The following is a 22677-nucleotide window of genomic DNA, read 5'->3' on the forward strand; positions in this document are numbered from 1 at the left end:
AGAATAGCAATATTTCAAATTGCCTGTGTTGTTTCCAGAGGCTGTTTTGTTTTGTTTTGTTTTGCTGAACAAATTCATTACAGCAAGAATGAGAACAAATAAGAAAAATGCCTTTCATTGTAAAACAGGGTAAGAGTAATTGTGGAAAGGGAGAATCAGTCTGACATCTTAACATAAGAACATTCTTAGGCAGACCAAGTTTAAGAAAGAGTACACATCAGAATGGAAGATGCGGTACTTGATTTCCTAAAACTTCGACAGTTCCCATATATTCCACAGGCATGTGCACCTCACTTTCAAAAACACTGCCCTAGTAACACCAAACTCCTTAGCTTTATCATGCCCTTTAACATCACCACATTTTGCAGATTCTTTTTCCTCATCTGAAATACCCTTTCCCTCACCTATAAACATCTACATATTTTAAGACTTAATTTCATTATCCTTAGTGAAACCATTCCAAACTCTGCAAGCAGCTGACTAAAACTTCTGTGCCTCACCCCTGTTTTTAATTCTGCACTCTAGCATTTGTGTTAAACTGCAATGATTTGTTTTGAGTTATACTCGGAAATCCTTCAGGGAAGTGTCAGATAATACTCATTTTTATATACCCAGTGTCTAGCCCTGCACCTTATGACAAAGGAGGCAGGCTGTAAATAATGCCAATTTGATAGACACAGGAAAGCCTAAATGAATGCCATTATGACATACAAGCCAAATCACCAAGCTATAAACCTGAAATACATTACTCAGTTTCCAAAGAAGTGCTGTAGCTTCACAGAAGTATGATTTCACAATAACACCTAAGTTTTTACTGAGAGTAGTGAGGAAGATTAGGAAACAAAACTGAGCCACTACAGTCAGCTAACAAAATTTATTAAATCAGAGTGAGCAGAACTATGAGGAAACTATTTTATTTTAGTTGAACTAGCCAGATGGCTTAAACTTTCAAACTTTTCAGCTGTGGGTCAATGCCTGGATGTACATAAATCCTACAGATAACAATCTGAAGAATTTAGGACTGAATGTATTCATTATCCACCTGACATACTTAGGAAAGACTTTCATTGTCCAGACCACCTGGCATCTCAAAGATTACCTTTTTTGACCAACCCAGAAGCTAAGACGGGAGAACTGGTTATTCCCAAGTATATTTTTTTACTATAAAAACTCTCAACTTCTCTCTTTGCTTCTGAACACTCTAGGCACTGCCTGGTACTGTTTCTCAAGTTGTAATTTATTTAAAATCCCTGAATAAAACTTCGTCATTCAAGTCTGGCAAAGCCTCCTGATTCATTTTCCTCGACTGACATTTAATGTAAAAATTCAATTGCACTAAAAAGTGCAATTGAATTTATTTAAAATTATCAAAGGACACTACACAGTGGGATTTTCAACATCCCTTCTACAAAAATTTTTATGTTTAATTCTCAGAATTTAGTACTGGGAAAGATTTCTAGAAAACCTTTCACACTTCAGACAAAAGAGGGACAGCTTCTGATTTTAAGAAAGTGGTCATTGTATTTCCCCCATCTGTGCACCAGCTGTCAAACAAGTCTACAGTTTTGTGCCCAACTGCAGTGATTCCCCGGGATTTTCGTTTTCTGCTCTATTAATTCTCACACACCCCCACCCTAGACTATCATTCCCCAGGGTTGTTTTGCCTTTTGTCTTTACTTTAGTAATTTGAAAATTGTGTATTTTTAACTTCCTGAAAGGAGATATCAAGTATTTTTGTTATCATTAACTCCAGTGCCTAATACGGACTTCCAAACAAATAAGAACTATATAGCTAGAAATATAATTAATATATGTTTTCATATAGGTATAAAGTATGTAAAAGTATATAACAAGATATATAAGAAGACTCTTGGCTCAGAGTATTACAATCTATTTCACATAAAGAAAACAACTATCCATTCTGATTTTTAAACCATTTACATGTAAAGTAAGGTTTTGTTTTTTCCTGTTAACAGCTTACCTGTGTAGGTTCAGGAGCCATACTCTTCCTTTGCTCTGTTGATTTTTCTATTGCTTCACTAAGAGACTTTGCATATTGTACCATAGCCTTCAACTGAGAATCCGTTAAAACCCATAATAAGTCATCCAATATTAGAACTAACTTTGTTGCGATGACATTGCAGTCTTTTAACTGTCAAAAAAAAGATTCATAAAATTAAATGAAGAAATAAAACTTATAATGTGCTTGTTTTTAAAAAAATTAAAGTTTTGAATGGAACTAATATGGACCCTTCCTTCATTCACCAAATATTTAATGAATTCCAAAAGCATAGAAAGAATATCTCCTAGTATTGGTGATACAGTGGTAAAAAAAAGACTGACAAATTTCTGTACATAAACAGGTAAAAGGAATATAGATATAAGTACTTATATGATTTAACTTTGTATTTATAATAAGTCGTTTAACTACCTATGTTAATTCAACTGATTCTAGTAGCAAAAGGGGCATTAACATTAGTTAAAAACTAAAATGTTATTTTAAAACCACATATTCTAAAAATATTTTTTTCCAATTTAATTTAATATAGTAATTTGTGTCCTACTGATACAAAACATATTGTTGAGACTTTAAGTCATGGTTAAAATAACATTACTCTGTCATTAAATTTCATCACAATCTATAGTAAACTCTCATCTCTGACATCCTTAAGTACTTATCCTCTTTATTTATCTTAATTACCAGTCATACCTTAATAACTTTCTAAAGCTAGTAGTTTTGGTTACTGAAATTTACTCACTCCTAAATGATTCAATAGTAGAAATAAAATTGTAAAACTGTGATATTCAACAGATATCTGGCAACTGAGAAATCTATTGAATCATAAAAAATAAAAATCTAAATATTAAATCTAGAGGACTGAAAAGTTTAGTATTATAGTATGTTTCTTCAAATATTGCTTAAGCTACTCTATCTCCTTTTTGCTTTTGCATTGCTTTAATATGCCAATGTTTTGCCTAAAATTTATTTTAAATTTCCTGTCAATTCCAACAGTTATCACATGAATCAAAAAGAAAACCCTGCTAACTTACTCTTCTTTTAAGTGTGACTCTGATTTTTGATTGGTTGGTTATTAACCGAACAGGAGCACACATAATTTCAAGTTGTGAACTCTGGGTAGCATCTGCCTCTATTCGAATCATCTGCCAATTTATTTCTTTAAATGTCAAAACCTAAAGAGAACACAGAGATTAGCTTCACTTGCACGAGAAAAATATAGATTTAAAAAAAAGTATCTTTTCACTAATTTTCATGACATTCTAGATAAAGCCACTATGACTATTTTTTAAAAAATTGTCTACTTCCAACAAATTCAGTAACACATTCTCATAATTATATTCATCATCTATAAGGCTGTTAATGCTTTTATTCTAAGTAATTTAATTTTAGTATGAAGTACAGAGTATCTGAATCATATGACCAAGAGTTTAAATGACATATTTTAGTTTTATAAATGTAAAATTCAATTCTGAGTAGCTGTAAAGTTAAAATATGACTTATTAACTCTATAAGTTGAAAGATTTATTACTATAAAAACATTCTATACACACATTTAATAATGATTAAGAATAAAACAGAGAAAAATACAGTTAAAAGGCAAGAGTAAATCTAGTAGTATGTGAATGTAGGTAACCACAGAAGTAATTATTTTAAATATCTTTTATTTATCAGTGACTAAAATAGTTTTTAAACAAAGAAAAAAATCTTTACCTCTCCTCTCTGTGGATGTTGAATACGAGTACATTTTAAATCTCCATGTTCCCAGTTTGCATTTACACTATAGATCCGTAACTGGGAAAGTTCAAAGGATGCATTGAAGGCTTTCGCTCCAATGCGGATGGCAATGGAATTTACAGACACAGTAATTCCCTCAACTACTTTCTCAGCAAAACCGTATTCACTGGAAAAGTAAAGCAAAACAAAATATAATGTGCTAAAACCCCAAAAATATCATTTAAAGAAAAATTATGTGTTAATATTCTCACACAAGTATACAAACTACCATATTATTTTGTTTTTAATATATTTTGTTAATTATGCTATTACAGTTGTCCCATTGCCCCCTTCTTTCCCCTCCACCCTGCACAACCTCTCCCACCCACATTCCTGCACTTTAGTTCATGTCCATGTGTCAATAAGTTCTTTAGCTTCTACATTTCCCATACTATTCTTGCCCTCCCCCTGTCTATTTTCTACCTACCGTCTATGCTACTTATTCTCTGTACTTTTCTCCCTCTCTCCTCCTCCCACTCCCCTGTTGCTAACCCTCCATGTGATCTCCATTTCTGTGGTTCTGTTCCTGTTCCAGTTGTTTGCTTAGTTTCTTTTGGTTTTGTTTTAGGTGTGGTTGTTAATGATTGTGAGTTTGCTGCCATTTTACTATGCATGTTTTTTGTCTTCTTTTTCTTAGATAAGTCCCTTTAACATTTCACATGATAAGGGCTTGGTGATGATGAACTCCTTTAACTTGACCGTATCTGAGAAGACTTGATCTGCCCTTCCATTCTAAGTGAAAGCTTTGCTGGATAGAGCAATCTGGAATGTAGGTCCTTGCCTTTCATGACTCGGAATACTTCTTTCCATCCCCTTCTTGCCTGCAAGGTCTCTTTTGAGAAATCAGCTGACAGTCTGATGGGAACTCCTTTGTAGGGTACTGTCTCCTTGTCTCTTGCTGCTTCTAGGATTCTGTCCTTCATTTTTACCTTGGCTAATGTAATTATGATGTGCCTTAGTGTGTTTCTTCTTGGGTCCAACTTCTTTGGACTCTCTGAGCTTCCTGGACTTCCTGGAAGTCTATTTCCTTTGCCAGTTTGGGGAAGTTCTCCTTTATTATTTGTTCAAATAAGTTTTCCACTGGTCGCTCTTCCTCCTCTCCTTCTGGTACCCCAATAATTCGGATGTTGGAATGTTTAAAGATGTCCTGGAGGTTCCTAAACCTCTCCTCATTTTTTGGAATTCTTATTTCTTCATTCTTTTCTGGTTGGTTGTTTTTTTCTTCCTTCTGGTCCACACCAGTGATTTGAGTCCATTTCCTTCCCATCACTATTGGTTCCCTGTGCATTTTCCTTCATTTCTCTTGTCATAGCCTTCATTTTTTCATCTAATTTGTGACCAAAATCAACCAATTCTGTGAGCATCCTGATCACCAGTGGTCTGAACGGTGCATCTGATATGTTGGCTATCTCTAGGTCGCTTAAAGAAAACTGGCTCTGGGTCTTTTAACTGTCTCAGCCATCTATTTTACTTTATTTTATTTTATTTATTTTATTTTATTTTATTATTTTAGTTTAGTTTATTTATTTTATTTTATTTTATTTTAATTTCCTTCAGTCTGTTCGTGCCTATTACGTATGAGGGGCAGAACCTTAGGTGTTCACCAGGGCGGGGCACTCCAGGTGCTGGGTTGTGATGTTGTATGTGGGTTCGGGGTCCAAGAGGGAACAATGGCACTTGCTCCGCTCTCCATGGGACCTCAGTCCCTTCCGCTGCTTCCCTCGAGCAAACTGGGCCCCTCTGGTGTCAGTTCCCGTGTAGGTGGGCTTGTGCACACTGTGGGACCCCTCCAAGGACCTCTCCTGAGAGGCTGGGAGTCCCTCCCTGATCCTCAATCCCCAAAGGTGTCCTCAATCAGGGCCCCAAGCCTCTATTTCCCAGCGCTGGGATCCTGGGTTGCGTGCAGTGCCTTGCTTCACAATCACCACCTTGCTGGGTCTGCTGTTTGCCACCCCTCGGCCGGGGTCTGCCAGCTGCCGCTTGTGTGCTCAGGGTTCACATGCTACGGTCCTGCGCACGGATGCCTTCCGCGCTCAATCCCAATGCTCTCTGAGCGGCTACCTGTGCCCGGCTGCCCAACTCCGCCCCCTCCTACCAGTCTGGATGAATTCATCTATTTTCCTGGTTGTCCAACTTCCATTCAGATAAATTTTCTGTCAGATCTAGTTGTTATCTTGTTTCTAAATTGTTGCTGACCTTATTTTGGTTGTGTGACGCGGCACAGTGTCTCTACCTATGCCTCCATCTTAGCCAGAAGCCTAATTTTGTTTTTAAAGACAATTTTTTGTTAATAGGGTAGACTGGTTACATGTAAGTTATAAAAATGGTCTTCTCAAAATGATGAACAATTTTTAAAACTGGAGGTCATTCCACAAATTAAATTTTTATAATCAGTTTCTCAAAAAGCATTAGTCTAGACAATTGGCGTCTATAACGTAAATAAGAGTGCTAAATTCTTGACACAAAGAAGGATACCAAATCCAGCTGGAATATAATCTTGTAATTCAGGAACAAGGTAAGAAAAAGGTCACATTCTCTAATTCTATTTAACAAATATTTCTCGTGCATCTACTATGTGAACAACACTGCAACATAAGGAAAATCAAAATAGAGTTAGGCATTATAGAGCACACAAGTTACTTGGGGAGGGAAAAAAAGACCCTAGTAACTGAATCATGAGGCTATTTGTAATTAGGTGTTTTTTAAAAGAAATCATCAGCATACTTAGTAAAGGAAGAAATTGCTTATAACTAGAGAGAAATATGTCTAGAAAAAGAAAATGAACTTTCCATGGGAAGAGATGGGAAGGCAGGGAAATCTTGGAATAGGAAAAAGCATGAGTAAAGGCACAGATATAAGTAGGAGAGCAGAGGTTATATTTCAAGAATGATGAAAGTGCAGTGTAACTGGAATACAGACTACCAATGTATTTTGGCAGAAAGGGTGGTGAAAGTTTGCCCAAATGGCACATTACTTCAATCGTCATCAATATGACCATTATTCCTAAATCTATGTCTGTCCAAATCTCTCACTTCAGACTGTAAAATTCAAATGTCTAACACATACCTCCACCAGGCTTGCTCTCACACATTTCAAAGCCAACATGAATAAAAATGAACCCGTCATTGTATGGAGCATGTACATGCCTCTAGTATATCTGCTGCTATGTTTTTTTATTTACTACCTTATTAAATAAGTAAATCAATAAATCTTTTTAAACCTCATATAACTTACCTTTTTGTGATATATTTTGAAAATATTTTATTTATTGATTTGAGAGAGAGAAACATCAGTCTGCTGTTCCACTATCCAAGCACTCTTTGGCAGCTCCTAGCATGTACCCTGAATGAGGATCGAACCCACAACCTTGGTGTATCAGAACAATACTCCAACCAACTGAACTACCCATCCAGGACCCGACTTATCTTTTAAATCAGGTAATACTTTGTAGGTTACCTGTAGATTACATGAAGTAATGCATATTAACCAAATAGCCTATGTCTTCTGATACTTCATAAAAATATAACTATTGTTTATAGTATTATTAGTAGTATATTACCAGTATTGAAAGTCTGTGACCTGTTTCCTCACTTGTAAAATGAAAATAGTACCTATTTGAACAGGTGGTTGTGGTTCTTAAGTGAAACAGTATATACGTAGTAATTTATATAGTTCTTGGCTTGCCTGATGTAGTTTTGTTATGAAAAGAGGTGACCATCTACCTTGGGTTTAGAGAACTCATCAACATCCTAAAGAGGAGGTGGTTTGATTCTAAGGACAATTATCAGTCATTTAGGTAGAAGTGTTCCTGGAGTGGAAAGATTATTTCTGGAATAAATTTACAGGAATACCCTTTAGAATATCCATCCCTATCTGTTCTACTGTATGCACATTAAAAAGTGTTACAATTGTTTCCCAGGACTTACCATCAGCAGGGTGATGCCAGTATCAATGACTAAGTCTACATGTTTCTGGTTATGTCATCCATTATAACTTAAAGGTAAAATTCCTGTTTACAAGTAAGTTTCTCCTAAGTCTATTAATTATTAGTTTCCCTCTATTTTAATCTTTTAGCTAAAAAGAAACTCAAATAGATCAGTGTTTCCCTAAGTTGCATGACTCTATAAAGAATTGTAAAATATACATATTCATATTCCTTTTTCTTTAGAGAGAGGGAAAAACACACATTGATTTGTTGTTCCAGTTATTTATGAATTCATTGGTTGATTTTTGTATGTGCTCTGACTGGGGCTCAAACCCACAACCCTGGCATATTGGGACAAATGCTCTAACCAACTGAGCTACCTGGCAAGGGCCCATATTCATCTTCTTGACAACCATTATAAACCTAATGAATCATAATTTCAAAAAAAAAAAAAGAGCTTAAAAGACTCTGCAGACTTAGTAAACACCCTGATTGTTACAATCAAGTAAGTGTGAAAAACGTGGAAATAGATTAACCATGCTGCCATCAAAATACAAGGATTGCCATCATATAATTACAAAGCCAGAATATAAAGCTTTATCAATACTATAAAAATGTGAATTAGGAAGAACACTATCAACTATATTTAGCACACACTGACAAAATAACTAATTTCTACCCTATCTAATTAAAATAAATCTTTCATTAATAGCAATTTTCCTGATCTTTTTAGCTTTCAATAATCTTATAAACATCTCTACTTTCTAATTTTTTTGACTCTAGCTAATTTAAAAACCAACTGCTCTAATGTACGCTATCAAACCTGAAAATATACATTAAAATCACAAATTACTGGACAATGCAAAAACTACAAAGAAGTTCATGTGGAAGCTCTTTTCCCAGTCACTATTACCTGTAATGCAAATACAAATTGTGCATCTGATAGGATACGCTGATGTAAGGTGGTTCAACATTGGTGAAAGAGGATGGTGTAAGTGTGTGTATGTGCATCTTCATCCTCAAGAAGAGTATTATCACTAGTTTTACTCTGTACCTAGAATACTATAAATGTTCAAGGCTGCCCAGTTGTACAACTGGAATAGGTACCAATCACATTAAACCTATGTGAACACTTTACGTGAATAACTGCACAACCTAAAATGGTGCAAAATCCTGCCTTGAGGAAATGATGTATAGCACAAGATCCAAACACACTGAATATAAAAATAAACAGTATTTTTTAAAGATCTATTTTTCAATAACTACTCTAACTTTTCAAGAAGACTTTGCAAAATGGGTCATGTTTCTACATTATTAGCATCTGACTTGGCTTTCAAAATCTAACTTGGGAGCATTCTTTATTTAATTTTTAGAGTAATCTAAAAGGTCTGTAATTCTTAGGCATCAATTTAACTCTCTATCAATGCGTAGAATAAATGATATGCATCTGATTTACAGTGTGCCTAAGCTCTTCTGCTTTCATTTTCTACCCCTGTTCTGCCTTTGTTTGATAATTACTATTTAAATATCAAGAAAAGCAAGATAAATAAAAGAGGCTAAAAATCAATTCTGCTACTTTTGTAACATACACATTAAAACTCTAAAATGTTTGATGGAAGAGGTTTTATGTTACATTACTGCAGATAATAGAGATGACTACAGGAAAAATTTCCCTTTGCCAATCATACAGATTAATGGAAACAGCTTACCTCTGTCCTGAAGCAGTTGCAATTGGTGATGGGCCATTAGGATTTCGTGGTTCTTCACATGTACTCATTTCCATTATTACTTTATCTAGGGACTAATAAAAATACATTTAAAAAGCAAACAATTAGATACTTTTTATTTTATATATATTATTTAAGACCATATTGTCTTTCATTTCTTTATGAGCAAAGTAAACAGTAAATGAGCAGAGCCATTTTAAATGTCTCTCTGAAGGCCTAAGGAGACAAGTATCAAAATAGAAAACAACATGCTCAGTCCTTTCTCAAGGCACTATCTGATAGAAAAGTTGCATTATAGGGGTATGAGAGAAAAACTCTAAGACGTAGGCATATACTGCTGAGATTTTATAGAAGTGCAGCTTCTAATCCCAGGATATGTTAATATTAAAAGAGTAGTTAGATCATATGCTTATATAAATGTTTATTTCTGAGGCAATTCAGAACTCACCAAACAGATGGGATGTGTTTTCAGTTTTGTCCATGGGATCTAAAAAAAAAAAGTTTGCTTTAAAACAAATCATTTAAAAAATATAAAAGAGTAAGCAACACAGTTTCCTTTTTAATATAGTGACAAACATACCAAATTGTATCAGATGATTTATTTCTTAAATCACAATATATTAAATAAGTAAATTCATGGATGCTCTCAAAATTAAATATACCTATATTACATAAACGACTAATCAAATTTTCTTAGTCATCTTTTTAAGTAAAAATCTCAGGTTGCCTTAAATATCTTCTCTTCCCAGTCCTTAAAACACATTTTAATTTCAGAATTTTAGCTAAGACTTCCCAGCAAAGCACAATTAGTACTTTGTTCATTTTAACAATTTTTTTTTATTCTGGAATTCTGACCAATCTTTTTGCAAATATTCAAGGTAAGTACAAAAATGAGGGCATTGCTATAAAATGGTAGGCAATATCAAGTAAATAATACTCAAAGATAATCTGCATTAAAATAGCGTATCCTTAGAGATACTTAGGTTTATGAAGGATAGAACAAAAAATTGAAAGAGGCTATCCTTTTCCCACAATCTTTTCTTTTGGTGCCCAATTTTAACTTTATGAAACAAATTAGTATTCACTATTTCTACTAAGCAGACTTTCAAACTAAGCCAGACTATTTTTAAATGTATAATTTTATTGATTTCTAGAGAGAGAGAAACATCGGTTTTTGTTGTTTCATTTATTTATGCATTCATTAGTTGATCCTTTTATGTGCCCTGACCAAGGACTCAACCCACAACCTTGATATACATGCATGATGCTCTATCCAAATGAGTTACCTAGCCAGGGCCAAACCAAGCCTACTCTTTAAGAGCAAGAAGTGATATGATTAGTGTCAAAGCAAGTAGGAATAAGTTTTAATAAGTAGTAATAATAATTTTTAAATGTCTTTATTTAAAATAAACACAAATCTAAAATGTTGCATTTGACAACAAATCCTATTAAAAAGTTTCAACGTGCCAAATTTAACCAATTACTTATTAATAAACTACCAACAGATTTAAGTGTTAATAACATTATATTTTAAGTGAACATTAAAATCTATAAATTAATAATATATTAGTGTATGACTAAATTTATAAGGCACACATTCATGTAATTATTTAGACAAAGGTATGTCTTTTTAAACTGTATTAATAAAAATACTTTTTACAGAATTACCTAAAACAAAATATTTACTTTAAAAGATAGGGATGAAATTAGAAAATAAAAACAGAAAATGCTTTTAACAGATATCTGTCTCACCCTAATAGATGCTTTATTACAAAAAACTTTGTTGATAGCAAGCCATGTTGGCAAATCCAACATATTCTGGAGCACTTCTTCATCCAACTCCAAATTCTTCAGTTCGCCTTCTCCTTTAAGGGTACTTAGATTTATCTTGTCAGGAGATAAATTTTTGGTAAATCTGAAAGAGAATATATATTGACATTTTATTTCAGTGTCAGTTACGGTAGAGTCATTCTTGCAAATATACAGAGCACTAAAAATGTAGTAGTGTAAGAAACCCTAAACCACAGTGACAGGCTCTACTTTAATTCATGTTTTCCAACATGGTTTTATTACTTTTTTGCTTTTCTCTCTCTTGTCTATAGTTCTCTTACACACAAAGTTACAGTGTCTCTGTCATCCATCCATTTGAACACTCCCATATGTAATCAATCAAGCTCTGGTTCACAGGCCAGCACTCAATCCAGTTCGCCACACCAGAGAGGGATTCTTTTGTTTTAAGGTGAGGCTTATATGCTGATGACAATGATGCAGAAAAAACAAACAAAAAAAACCTTGTACTGATGGTACCAGGAGGACAGACAATCCTTGATTAGAAGACAGCAGAAAAAGTACACAACAGGAAGTGCTGGCTTTGAATAGTTTTGACTTTGGAAAGCATGTTAGTACTCTACATATGTAAAAAATAAAATAAAACGATAAAGAATGGGAAGAGGGGAAACACCTAAAACTGAAAGCAAACTTAAACAAATGATCCTAATTGTACTTTGAAAAACTATAACCATACTAATGGGAAAAAACAACAACAACAAAAAAAATCCCACCAAGAAAGGAAGGACAGACAGAAGGACAAAGACTAATCTGAGTTAGCTCATAAACACAACATTTGACTCCGTACCTTTAGTGTTGGGCAGGATGGATTGTGTGGGTGTGTAAATGTGCATGTGGAGGGAGGTGGTTAGTAGAGAAATCAGGCAACATCTTGATTTGTATGTACAAGAATGTTCACCTCAATATTTACAAAGGGAAAAAAGTACAAGCAGCTAAATGTCCAAAAGGGAGTAGGTCCTTTAATTTTGATACATTATGATATATATATATATATATATATCACGTAATATATTTTGCCAAAGAAATGTTTACATTATAATGTCTGGTAAAAATTCAAGGTTTAAAGTTATACCCTGTGATTTCAATTGTATTAAAAATGCATTATAGCCCTGGCTGGTGTGGCTCAGTGGATTGAGCGCAGGTCTGCAAACCAGAGTGATGCCAGTTCAATTCCCAGTCAGGGCACATGCCTGGGTTGTGGGCCAGGTCCCCAATTGGGGGTGTGTGGGAGGCAACCACACATTGATGTTTCTCTCCCTCTCTTTCTCCCTTCCCCTCTGTCTAAAAATAGTCTTTAAAATATGCATTATAAAAACTCAAATATCAAGGGTACCTATGGTTGGTGAAATTTTAGATTTACTCATCTTCCTAATTTTCTGCATGTTTAAATGTATACTGAGCATTTATCACTTTTATAAAGACAAAAGTTCAACAGAAACCCAAAAAGACAAGTTTGGCAAGAATGAAAAGTGAAAGACAGAAAAATTAAGATACATTATTCACAAGAAATCCTATCTTTAAATTAGTTCCTAACAAAGGGATAACATCTGCAAAGAGCATGGGGCTTTAAAGTCAAAAAGGCCTGAATTCTAGTTTAGCTACTTATTGTGACAACTCCCTAGCTCAATTTACTCATCTATAAAATGGAGAAAATAATACCAACCACAAAAGATTTTAGTGAGGATTATATATAATACATAAAGTATCTGGTACAAAATAGATATTCAACTGAGTTCTCTTTCTCCTTCCCTCTATTTAAATTATGAACATGCTAATTATAGTTTTTAACTGGAACCATATCAGAAGGTCATGCTTATTCAAACAGGATTTTTAAATGGCTGTGCTATGAAGCTAATCTTTAAACTATCTTATATTAATCTTGCTCATCTTTTATCATATTTTTTAATTAAAATATTTTAAATAGGAAGCTAAAAATATATTGGTAACTGTCGTATCCACAGCTATTAAAAAGCTGGTTTCTTATATTGGGTAGGCAGTGTATATACCAAATTATTTATCTTCCATTATTCATGTTAGACTTTAATTTATATGCATCTCAGTTTTGCACAAATGTTTCCAAATCATTTATTAATATAATTATGTTTCTAACATCAGAAACTGTAGAATGGCTCTTTAGCCACATTTTTAATAATTTAATTGATGTGGAAAAGCAGACTTTCATTAACTGTATACTAGGCAAACAAAGGGACAAATACTCAATAAAAGAGCACTAAGGCAAGAAAGAAAGATATGTCTACCTATGCTTTTTCCAAGTGTTGCTACAGTCTCTTTAGACTAAATTGCCATCTGAAGTCTCCAGATAATTGTATTACTCTTCTAAACATTATAATTGAGAAGTGTTATAACACTAGCCCTGATCCTAAAGAGAATAAAGTATATCTGAACTAAACCATTTCAGCTCATTAAAGAATCATTTGAAGCTGTAAAAACTCATATAAACATTTTGAAGCTTACCTTTGTTAGAAATCTAGGTCAATAAATTATACACTGAATAATTATTTTAGTTGGTGGAGATGGTGGGGAGAAGAATAGAAGCATGAAATTTATGTAAAACCAAAGTAGATGTTAACGACTCAAAACAAAGATAAAGAGAAAGCTGATTGACCTAAATATGCCAAAGTTGTAACAACTACACAAAAGAAAGTCATACCACATAATAAAGATAAAAATGGCACAACTCTTACTGATATTTTTAAAATCCAGAACATACACTAATGTTTCATCGCTATGTACATTATGGCAGGGATCCCCGGTACCAGTCTGGGCCTGTGAGGAACCAGGCAGCACAGCAGGAGGTGAGCTTGAATGTACTGTGCTTGAATCATCCGGAAACCATCTCCTCCGCCCCAGTGCGTGGAAAACCTGTCTTCTACGAAACCAGTCCCTGGTGCCAAAAAGGTTGGGGACCGCTGCCTTGTGGCATGCAAAGAGGTTTTAAAATAAATATGACCTTTATTCTAACATTAGTATCATATAAAATAAATTTCATTGTGAATGTGTATATTTTATTGGTTAACTTTCCCATATTTTTTATAATGTAACAATTAAAAAACATAAAAACAGGCTTTCATTTTATCCAAAATCTTCATTAATTACACACAATACATGAAAATATATTTACTACATTAACAACAACAATAGCTAACTAAAATTTCCAGGCAAATAGAAAGAATGGGTTTGACTTATAGTATACAATTTTCAATTAATATATAATTATTAGAGCCTAAATTATGTGCAAAGAACTGTGCTAAACAAATATTTAGGGCAAAGAAAGTAAGTCCATAGAATCAAGGTTTATAATTCGCTTATGGGAACACAGCATAAATGCATTATGTCAAGAAAAGTCAATCCCAGCCCTGCAAGAAGAATACCACTAACTACTTATCCCCTCTATGCCTCAGTTTCCTCATCTGTAAAGTGGAACTAGTAATTATACCTGCCTCATGGGGTTATTTTGAGCATTAACTGAGTTGCAACACTTAAAATCCTAGAAACTGTCCCTACCACACAGGAAAACTCAGTGTTAGCTCTTACTAATATGAAGATTAAATAGGAATATGAACAATAAAGAGACATTACATAACCAGTGATCATAATTTTCTAAAAAAAAATTTTTTTGACCTGATTAAATACTAAGTAGGCAGTAAAACATAAATCAACGGTACCAATTTTGTACCTCATGTTACTCTAAATCTTAGTCATGGTTTATTTCAGCTTTCATTAGGTTCATCTCACAGCTACATCATAAAAACAAAGATCATACAGTTTTATTTGCTAAAGAAATCTGAAACAGATTTGTGAAGTGAACCATCTCCCGATTAAAAATAATATTTGAGGGTAAAATCACAGGACAGAGCTCAAAAGAATCTTAGAATATAGTTTATAAAAACCCTTTCCTGACCATCTTCCACACTTACCTCTTTGAGTTCATATAATGAATTTCTTAATCTACTTTGTCCTGAAATTGTTTACAGTTTCTACTGTTGTGTATGATGTTAGAGATTCACATCAACACCTACTACTTTTCTATTTTTTTTAAGATTTTATTTATTTTTAGAGAGGGAAGGGAGGGAGATAGAGAGAGAAACACCAGTGTGCCGTTGCTGGGGGTCATGGCCTGCAACCCAGGCATGTACCCTGACTAGGAATCGAACCTGCGACACTTTGGTTCGCAGCCCGCGCTCAATCTACTGAGCTACGCCAGCCAGGGTTTACTTTTCCAAACTTAAGAACTGGCTCTGCTACTTGATAATGTTTTCTAAAATAATAGTTGTAATTAGAAATAATCATTCCTATTCTATATTTCATGCTTAGCATGAACATCCAGATTTTACAGAGAACTTAATAATGCATATTAAATTATTTAATTAAAAAACTTAAAAGTAGGCACTCAATCTGAAGTTTGAGGATGGCCTTCAAGGGGTTCAGGGTATTTTGTTATATATTTTCAAAAGGCGTTTTTAGACACCAAAAAGGCTAACCAATACCTTAAAGAAAAAGAATTTTGACCATCCAGAAATTATTTCAATGCCATAATATGACTTTTAATAGTAACTAAATTAAATTAACTTGTTATTAGTAAACAAACACTTGTTAGGGTGGCTACCCAGCTAGCTACCAGTGATTCCAACTCTCAGAGAAAGGCTATGGACATAGGCGAAAGGTGCAAATCTAAGATATTATAACAGGCTTCCTTGGTTAAAGCTGATTGATCTAGAGGCTGACAAAGTTTCTAGACTGTTCAGTCTCTTTCCTGCAAGAGTTAAAACTAAAACACTACCACAGGATCAGGATGACAAATAACAAAAGAGTGCATCTGAGAGAGAAACACAGATCCAACATTTCAGAACTTAAAGGTACCATCAAGATACTTTCCTATCATGTTCCATTCTCCCCAACTGGGCCCAACTCAAAACACCCCTGAAATGAAAAAGTAATTCAAAGCACTAGCTAGTATCTCAAAATGTGTGCCCTTACAAGGATTAACTTCTCACTGTATATGAAGACATATTACAAGAAGCAGTACCTTTGTATAAGCAAATTTAACAGCTTCTACTTGATTTTATTCAAAACAGGATTTCTCGAAGAGAAAAGTACCTCATGGCCACATGTTCAAATCTTATAACAGAGGATGTTCTTGGAGAGGCTTCCTAAAATGACAGACTGCCAAGTCCTTTGGCTAGGAACACTAAGTTATTAATCTGAACTAATTACATCCTTTCACAGTCTGTGGGCTTCATCATGCAGCCTAAATATACCTCCAATCAAAACTAAGAAACAGAAAGCTTTTCTAAAGAAACCCATTATGTTTCTCCCTTACCCAACGCCACTTTTTTTACCCAGTCTATACTTCCTTTAATCTGGCACCCTCCTCTTAGGGCTAGCTGCTTTCTTGCCCTACTCTATGCCTCAAAAGCGAATTATTTATTTTCAAATTTTTTATATGAGCTACGCCAAGAAATACACTACTAAAGTTACAATCTAATACACATATAATTGAAAAAAAATTTCACAAAGCAACAGTTTAATACAATCTGACATTTTCTACTCTACTGCATTTTTTTCAAGTAGTGATCACAACCTACTACGCTAATTCCGCAAGGCAAACTATGACCCACAGTTAACAAAGAATATGTTAAAAAGTACTGTTAGATTTATAGAAAAGTATTCTAAATTAAATATCTTATTTTTAAAAATCATTTAGCTGTATATAGAAGGTGTATGTAAATTCCACTCAATAAAAGGTTAGTGCAATAAAAATATCAACTGTGCCTCCATATTCTAGCAACAAACAATTGGAAACTAAATATTTTTTAAAACATTTTACTTATTTATTTTTAGAGAGAAGAGAAAGGGAGGGAAAAAGAGAGGGAGAGAAACATCGATCGGTTGCCTCCTGCACATGCCCCACCCAGGGCACAAACACACAACCCAGGCACATGCCCTGACTGGGAATCGAACCAGCAACATTTTAGTTTGCAGGACAACATCCAACCAACTAAGCCACACAAGTCAGGGCTGGAAACTGAAATTTTAAAGTACCATTTACATTATCATAATAAGTATGAAATTTTTAGGGATAAATCTGACAAAAGGTACACAAGACCTATATATGGAAAGCAACAAAATGTTGCTGAGAGTAATTAAAGAAGACACAGAGAAATAAAACATATATGTAGATCAGAATACTTAATATTAAGATGTCCAATCTCCCCAAATAGATTTATAGATTCCAAGCAAACACCCAGAAGGCTTTTTGGAAGAAATGGCAAGATGATCTAAAGTTTTTAATGAAAATGCCAAAGACTTAATATATCAGAGTTGAGGCCTTGTACCACCAATTTTAAGAGTTGTGATCTGCCCTGGCTGGTGTGGCACAGTGGACTGAGCACCAGCCTGAGAACCTAAAGGTTGCCAGTTCAATTCCAAGCAAAGGTACATGCCTGGGCTGCAGGCCAAGTCCCCAGTTGGGGCCATGTGAGAGGCAACCAATCTGTGTTTCTCTCATACATGAATGTTTCTCTCCCTCTCTTTCTCCCTTCATTCCCCTCTCTCTAAAAATAAGTATATAAAATATTTTTTAAAAAAAAAGACTTGTGATCACTGGAACAAAGTAGAGTCCTGAAATAGATGCAAAAATTTTGTCAGCTAATTTTCAACAAAGGTGCAAAAGCAATTCAATAAAAAATACAGTATTTCAATAAATTGTAATCAAACAACTGGATAGACATGTTAAAAAAAAGGAACTTAGTTCATACCATAAACAAACAAAAAAAATCCTAAATGGACCACAGACAACTCTAAACACTAAAACTGTAAAATTTCTTTAAGAAATTATAGGAGAAAATTTTGGTGCATCTTGAACTTAATTTCTTTAATTTAAAAAAAAATGAAAAAAATACTTTAATGCATCACACAACAAATAATAAAAGAAAAAAAATCAATAAAATGTACTTTATCAAAATTAAAAACCGAGCCCATCAAAACACACTGTTACTAAAGGACAAGCCACAGACCAGGACCATGTATTTATAAAACCTATTTGAAAAAGGACTTGAATCTGCATGTAAAAAGAACTCTTAGAACTCAAAAATAATGTGATCTATTGATAAAACAGGCAAAAGATTTAAACAGACCTTCAAACCAAAAAAGACACACTGATGACAGATATGCACATATAAAGATGTACACCATCAGTGTCAATAGGGAAGTGCAAATTAAAAACCACAATAAGATACCACTACTTACCCACTAAAATGGGTAAAATTAAAAAGTCTGACCATACTGAGTATTGGTAAAGATATGAAGCAAGTGGAATTCTCACATACTTGCTGGTGAGAATATAAAATGTATACTTTGGAGCCACTCTGGAAAGCTGTATAGTAGTTTCTTAAGAAGTTATACATTACCCACATGTAACCCAACCATTCTACTAGATATTTATCCAAGAGAAATGAAAACTATACCAGGTCTGTCTGTAAAAAGCCCAACCGTTGTTAATATAACGAGAATGGTTTGTGCAACATCAATGTAACCTGGCAGCCAAGGAGAGCGGACTGGAATGTGCATGTGTGAACAATGACAACTTCACTGTACTACTCAGTGGGGGCAGTAGACGCCACTGAGTGACCATGTGTCCTGTGTGGCCATCACATTCAGAATGACTGAATGAGTAGAGCAAAGAATGTGCATCAAATTTTGTATTAGCTTAAACATTCCTCTGCAGAAACTGTTCAGGTGATTCCAAAGGCTGCAGCTATGGGCAGCTGGTGACTAGTAGCTCCATCATGACAATAATGCCCACTCATGCATCGCAGCCATGCAGAGATTTTTGGCAAAACATCAAATCATCCTGGTGACTTGGCCCTCCTACAGCCCGGATTTGGTGCCCTCTGACTTCTGGCTTTTCCCAAAACGAAAATCATCTTTGAAAGGGAAGAGATTTCAAACTGTTGATGAAATTCAGGAACACATGTCAGGGCATCTGATGGTGACTGGGAAAACTGTGTGAGGTCTCAAGGTGCCTACTTTGAAGGAGATTGAGGTATCTTTGTCCTATGTACAATGTTTCTTATAACTTGTTTCTTCTTCAATAAAGGTCTCTATTTTTCATATTACGTGGTTGGATACCTTCTGGACAGACTTTGTAGGTCCTCACAAAGTCTTATATGTGAATGTTCATAGCAGCTTTATTGTAAAAGCTAAAAACTGGAAAAATCCCAAGTGACCACCAACAGGTGAATGGGTCAACAAGCTACAGCATATCCACAACGGAATACACACAGCAATAACATAAAATACATAAAACCAAAATAGATTAACTCTAAAGTATTTATGCTGGGAGAAAAACGTTAGAAAAGTAAAGTAACTATATCATTCTTTCATATAAATTCTGGAAAATGCAAACTAATATAAGTGAAATAAAATACATTACATAATAATAAAAGACAAAGCAGGAGAGAACGAAGGAAAGATTACAAAGGGACATGAGAAAACCTGAGGGTGTAACATAATTTCATCAAATTCTACACCTTAAAAAATATCTGCAGCTGACTGCATATAAAGCAATTATATTTCAGTAAAGCTGGTTACACAAGATTGGTTGATTTTCTTTACTTGCATATTACAAAAATAATTAAGCCAAACAAACTCTGTATAATGGGTGTTGGGAATGCTCAGAAAAGAGTAATTTATCATGAGTACACCTTGATACAGACACACATCTGTATACATATACTTCTTAATAAAAAAGAATAAACTAACAATAATTTACAAAGGAATAGGAATTTTTAAGGTAAACGAATCATGGATTTTTGAAAACTACATCATTGCATTTGTCCTCTAAAGATACTAGAAATGAATTTAAGTTACAAAAAATGAATAAAGCCATCGGTAGGTAGCCATCATACTAGCAAAAAATACCAAATAATTTTAGAATTTGAGTACCTAAAAAGTGCCTCTAATCCAAAATCCTCATTTTATAGTAGAGAATGGGAAGCCCAGAGAGGTTAAATCAACTGCTCAAGGTTACTGCAAGGCAGTACAATTGCACAAACTGTATAATCAAATTTGTACAATTTTAACATAAATGGTATTTAGGATCAATTACCATTCCATTATCATACTGATCAAATTTCAGTGCAACTGAATATTTACTAGGCATTACGGGGGTATATGGAAATTTTTATCCTCAATGTCAATTGGTGAGGCTTATTAAATATTTAAGGCATATGTGTTATTATTTTTTAATGAAATCTACAGCACTAATGGAACAAGGACCAAGGGAGGTACAGCATAATAAATTACCCTTTTTTGAGCATTCTCAATTTACAGAGTTTGTTTGGCTTGGTTATTTTGGTAATATGCATGTAAAGAAAACCAACCAATCTTGTCTAACTAGTTTCTCCACAAGAACATTTAAAGAATGAAAGAGGATGAAAATTGCAGCCTGTGAGCTACGTTTTTACCCACAGATATATTTTTTCTGGCTTACATAGTGCTTTTAAAAACTTGAATTTGTGGCTAACATTTAAAATGAGTGGACCTTATATTGAAATCTGAGCTTCTGAATTTTGTTGAAACACTGAAAGATCTGACATAACTAAAAAGACATCCTTCATGGCAAAAACTAAGCATTCATTAGGCTCTTGGGTAACTTAGATAAATAAGACAAAATTACTTCTTTCAAAAACCTCAAAGTTTATCATTAGAGATAGAGATAAGCACACAAATAAATCACTTCGGTACTTTAAGTTCTTACAGTGTGCCAGGTCTGTGTGTCAGATAACCCTATTCTCAATAAAATGAGAAAAGGATGAGATTGAGGCACAAGGGAAGAGGTGAGCAATTATGGTAAAAAGAATACTGCTTTGGGAAAGCTTCTAGGAGGGAGCACTTGAGTTTTTACAAGTAAAAGTGAAGTGAATAGGGCAGAAGAGGATATTTCAAGCAAAGCACCAGCACATTCAAGGTTACAGGTTCACGTAAAGTAATCAAAGATGAAGTACAAGGCATCGGGTAGTTTGGAAAAAAATGAGAAGCCTTGAAAGATGGACTAAAGCCATCTTTCATGGACTGAAGTCATGAAGAACTCTTGTTATTCCAGGTGAAGAAATGTGGGTTTCAACCTACACCTTAGTATTTAGTTCCCACAGTGCCACTAAGACTGCTCATGATTCAACCCAGGTGGGAGAAAAAATAAAAATGGAAAGGATATGACAGCTGACCCCTCTAATTACTGACTCAATTACAGGAGCTCTACTTTTGTCTACTTTGCAATGCAGTGAAGTTCTACTTTAATTTTTTTCTGGAGAAATATTCTACTGTTATATACAAACTTTTAAAAAAACCTTAAACATGAGCCATTAAAAGATTCTTACCCAGAAATTAAATGATAGGATTCGCATCTTGGAAAGGTCTCTGTGTTAACAGTGCCAAGGATGGAACAAAGAAGGATGAGGCCAGAAGGAAACAAGAATACTTAGTTGCAACAACTGATGCAAGACATTATGAGTTATATCTGGGTAGTGACAACAGAGATATTCAAATATTGTTGATATCTACTTTGTGCAATGTTGTTGGCTATGTGCTAGGTTCAGGATAAAAAACATAAATTCGAGTTATTTAAATGAAAAGAAATCATAATTGATTAAAATGAGAAGGTAAAGAAATTACCAAGGAATTAAACTTGGCAGGTGACTTGAATAAACTCATGAATAGCTGTGGTTTAAACTGAGAATAAAATCATAACACCTTATCTTCAATAGGCTAGGTACAACCAGGCCAAAACAGATGTTCAGGATGTATAATCCAGAAAAAGCACAGGATTACAGTTATGACTATACTTCAGGATCAAGGTCCTAGAGGATCTGCTAGAGGTATACATAAAATCAGAACCATCCTTGAACGACATTATAAACAACAAGTCCTTAACTATCAATATCCCAGAGAGAATCTCAAAGGTTTCACTAATGGTCTACCTAAGGTTAAAGCAAGGCATCTCTCCTTTAGCAATTTTGGTAGAGATCCAGATATCCAAATGGAATCATGGCAGACAAGTATATTGAAAAACAATTCTTACATCACCATACCTGTACAACTGCTAGCTAACATATGACCAATGCGTTCATCACCTGTCCCATTATTCCTAAGGTAAGTACACAATGTGTTGCACCAATTCCACTCATAGTTATTCTTTAATTACCAATTTCTTGCTAGGCTTTCAGAATAGATTCCAGGTATTTATGTGGGTACATTTGCCAAGCATTAGAAGTGTTCGACGATACTGAGTTTCTAGGTTTTTCATAGCGTCCTAAATTGAAAGAAATTCAATGCCATTTCCACATGAATCTGGTTTTATAACA

General features: G+C 34.3%; 1 protein-coding gene across 3 annotated transcripts in view; it reads right to left on the minus strand.

Annotated features, from left to right (window-relative positions):
- The window catches only part of UHRF1BP1L (UHRF1 binding protein 1 like), a 77358-nt gene that overhangs the window by 42340 nt on the left and 12341 nt on the right, over positions 1–22677 (minus strand). For all 3 annotated transcript variants that reach the window (XM_036019455.1, XM_028533458.2, XM_028533459.2), the window contains 6 exons: positions 11198–11360; positions 9894–9932; positions 9428–9519; positions 3731–3920; positions 3052–3192; positions 1982–2152 (listed from right to left, as the gene is read on the minus strand). In XM_036019455.1, coding sequence (XP_035875348.1) covers positions 1982–2152; positions 3052–3192; positions 3731–3920; positions 9428–9519; positions 9894–9932; positions 11198–11360 — 796 coding nt within the window. The remainder of the gene's footprint in view (positions 1–1981; positions 2153–3051; positions 3193–3730; positions 3921–9427; positions 9520–9893; positions 9933–11197; positions 11361–22677) is intronic.

Source organism: Phyllostomus discolor, chromosome 2 (genome assembly GCF_004126475.2).
Source record: "Phyllostomus discolor isolate MPI-MPIP mPhyDis1 chromosome 2, mPhyDis1.pri.v3, whole genome shotgun sequence".
Lineage (NCBI taxonomy): Eukaryota > Metazoa > Chordata > Mammalia > Chiroptera > Phyllostomidae > Phyllostomus > Phyllostomus discolor.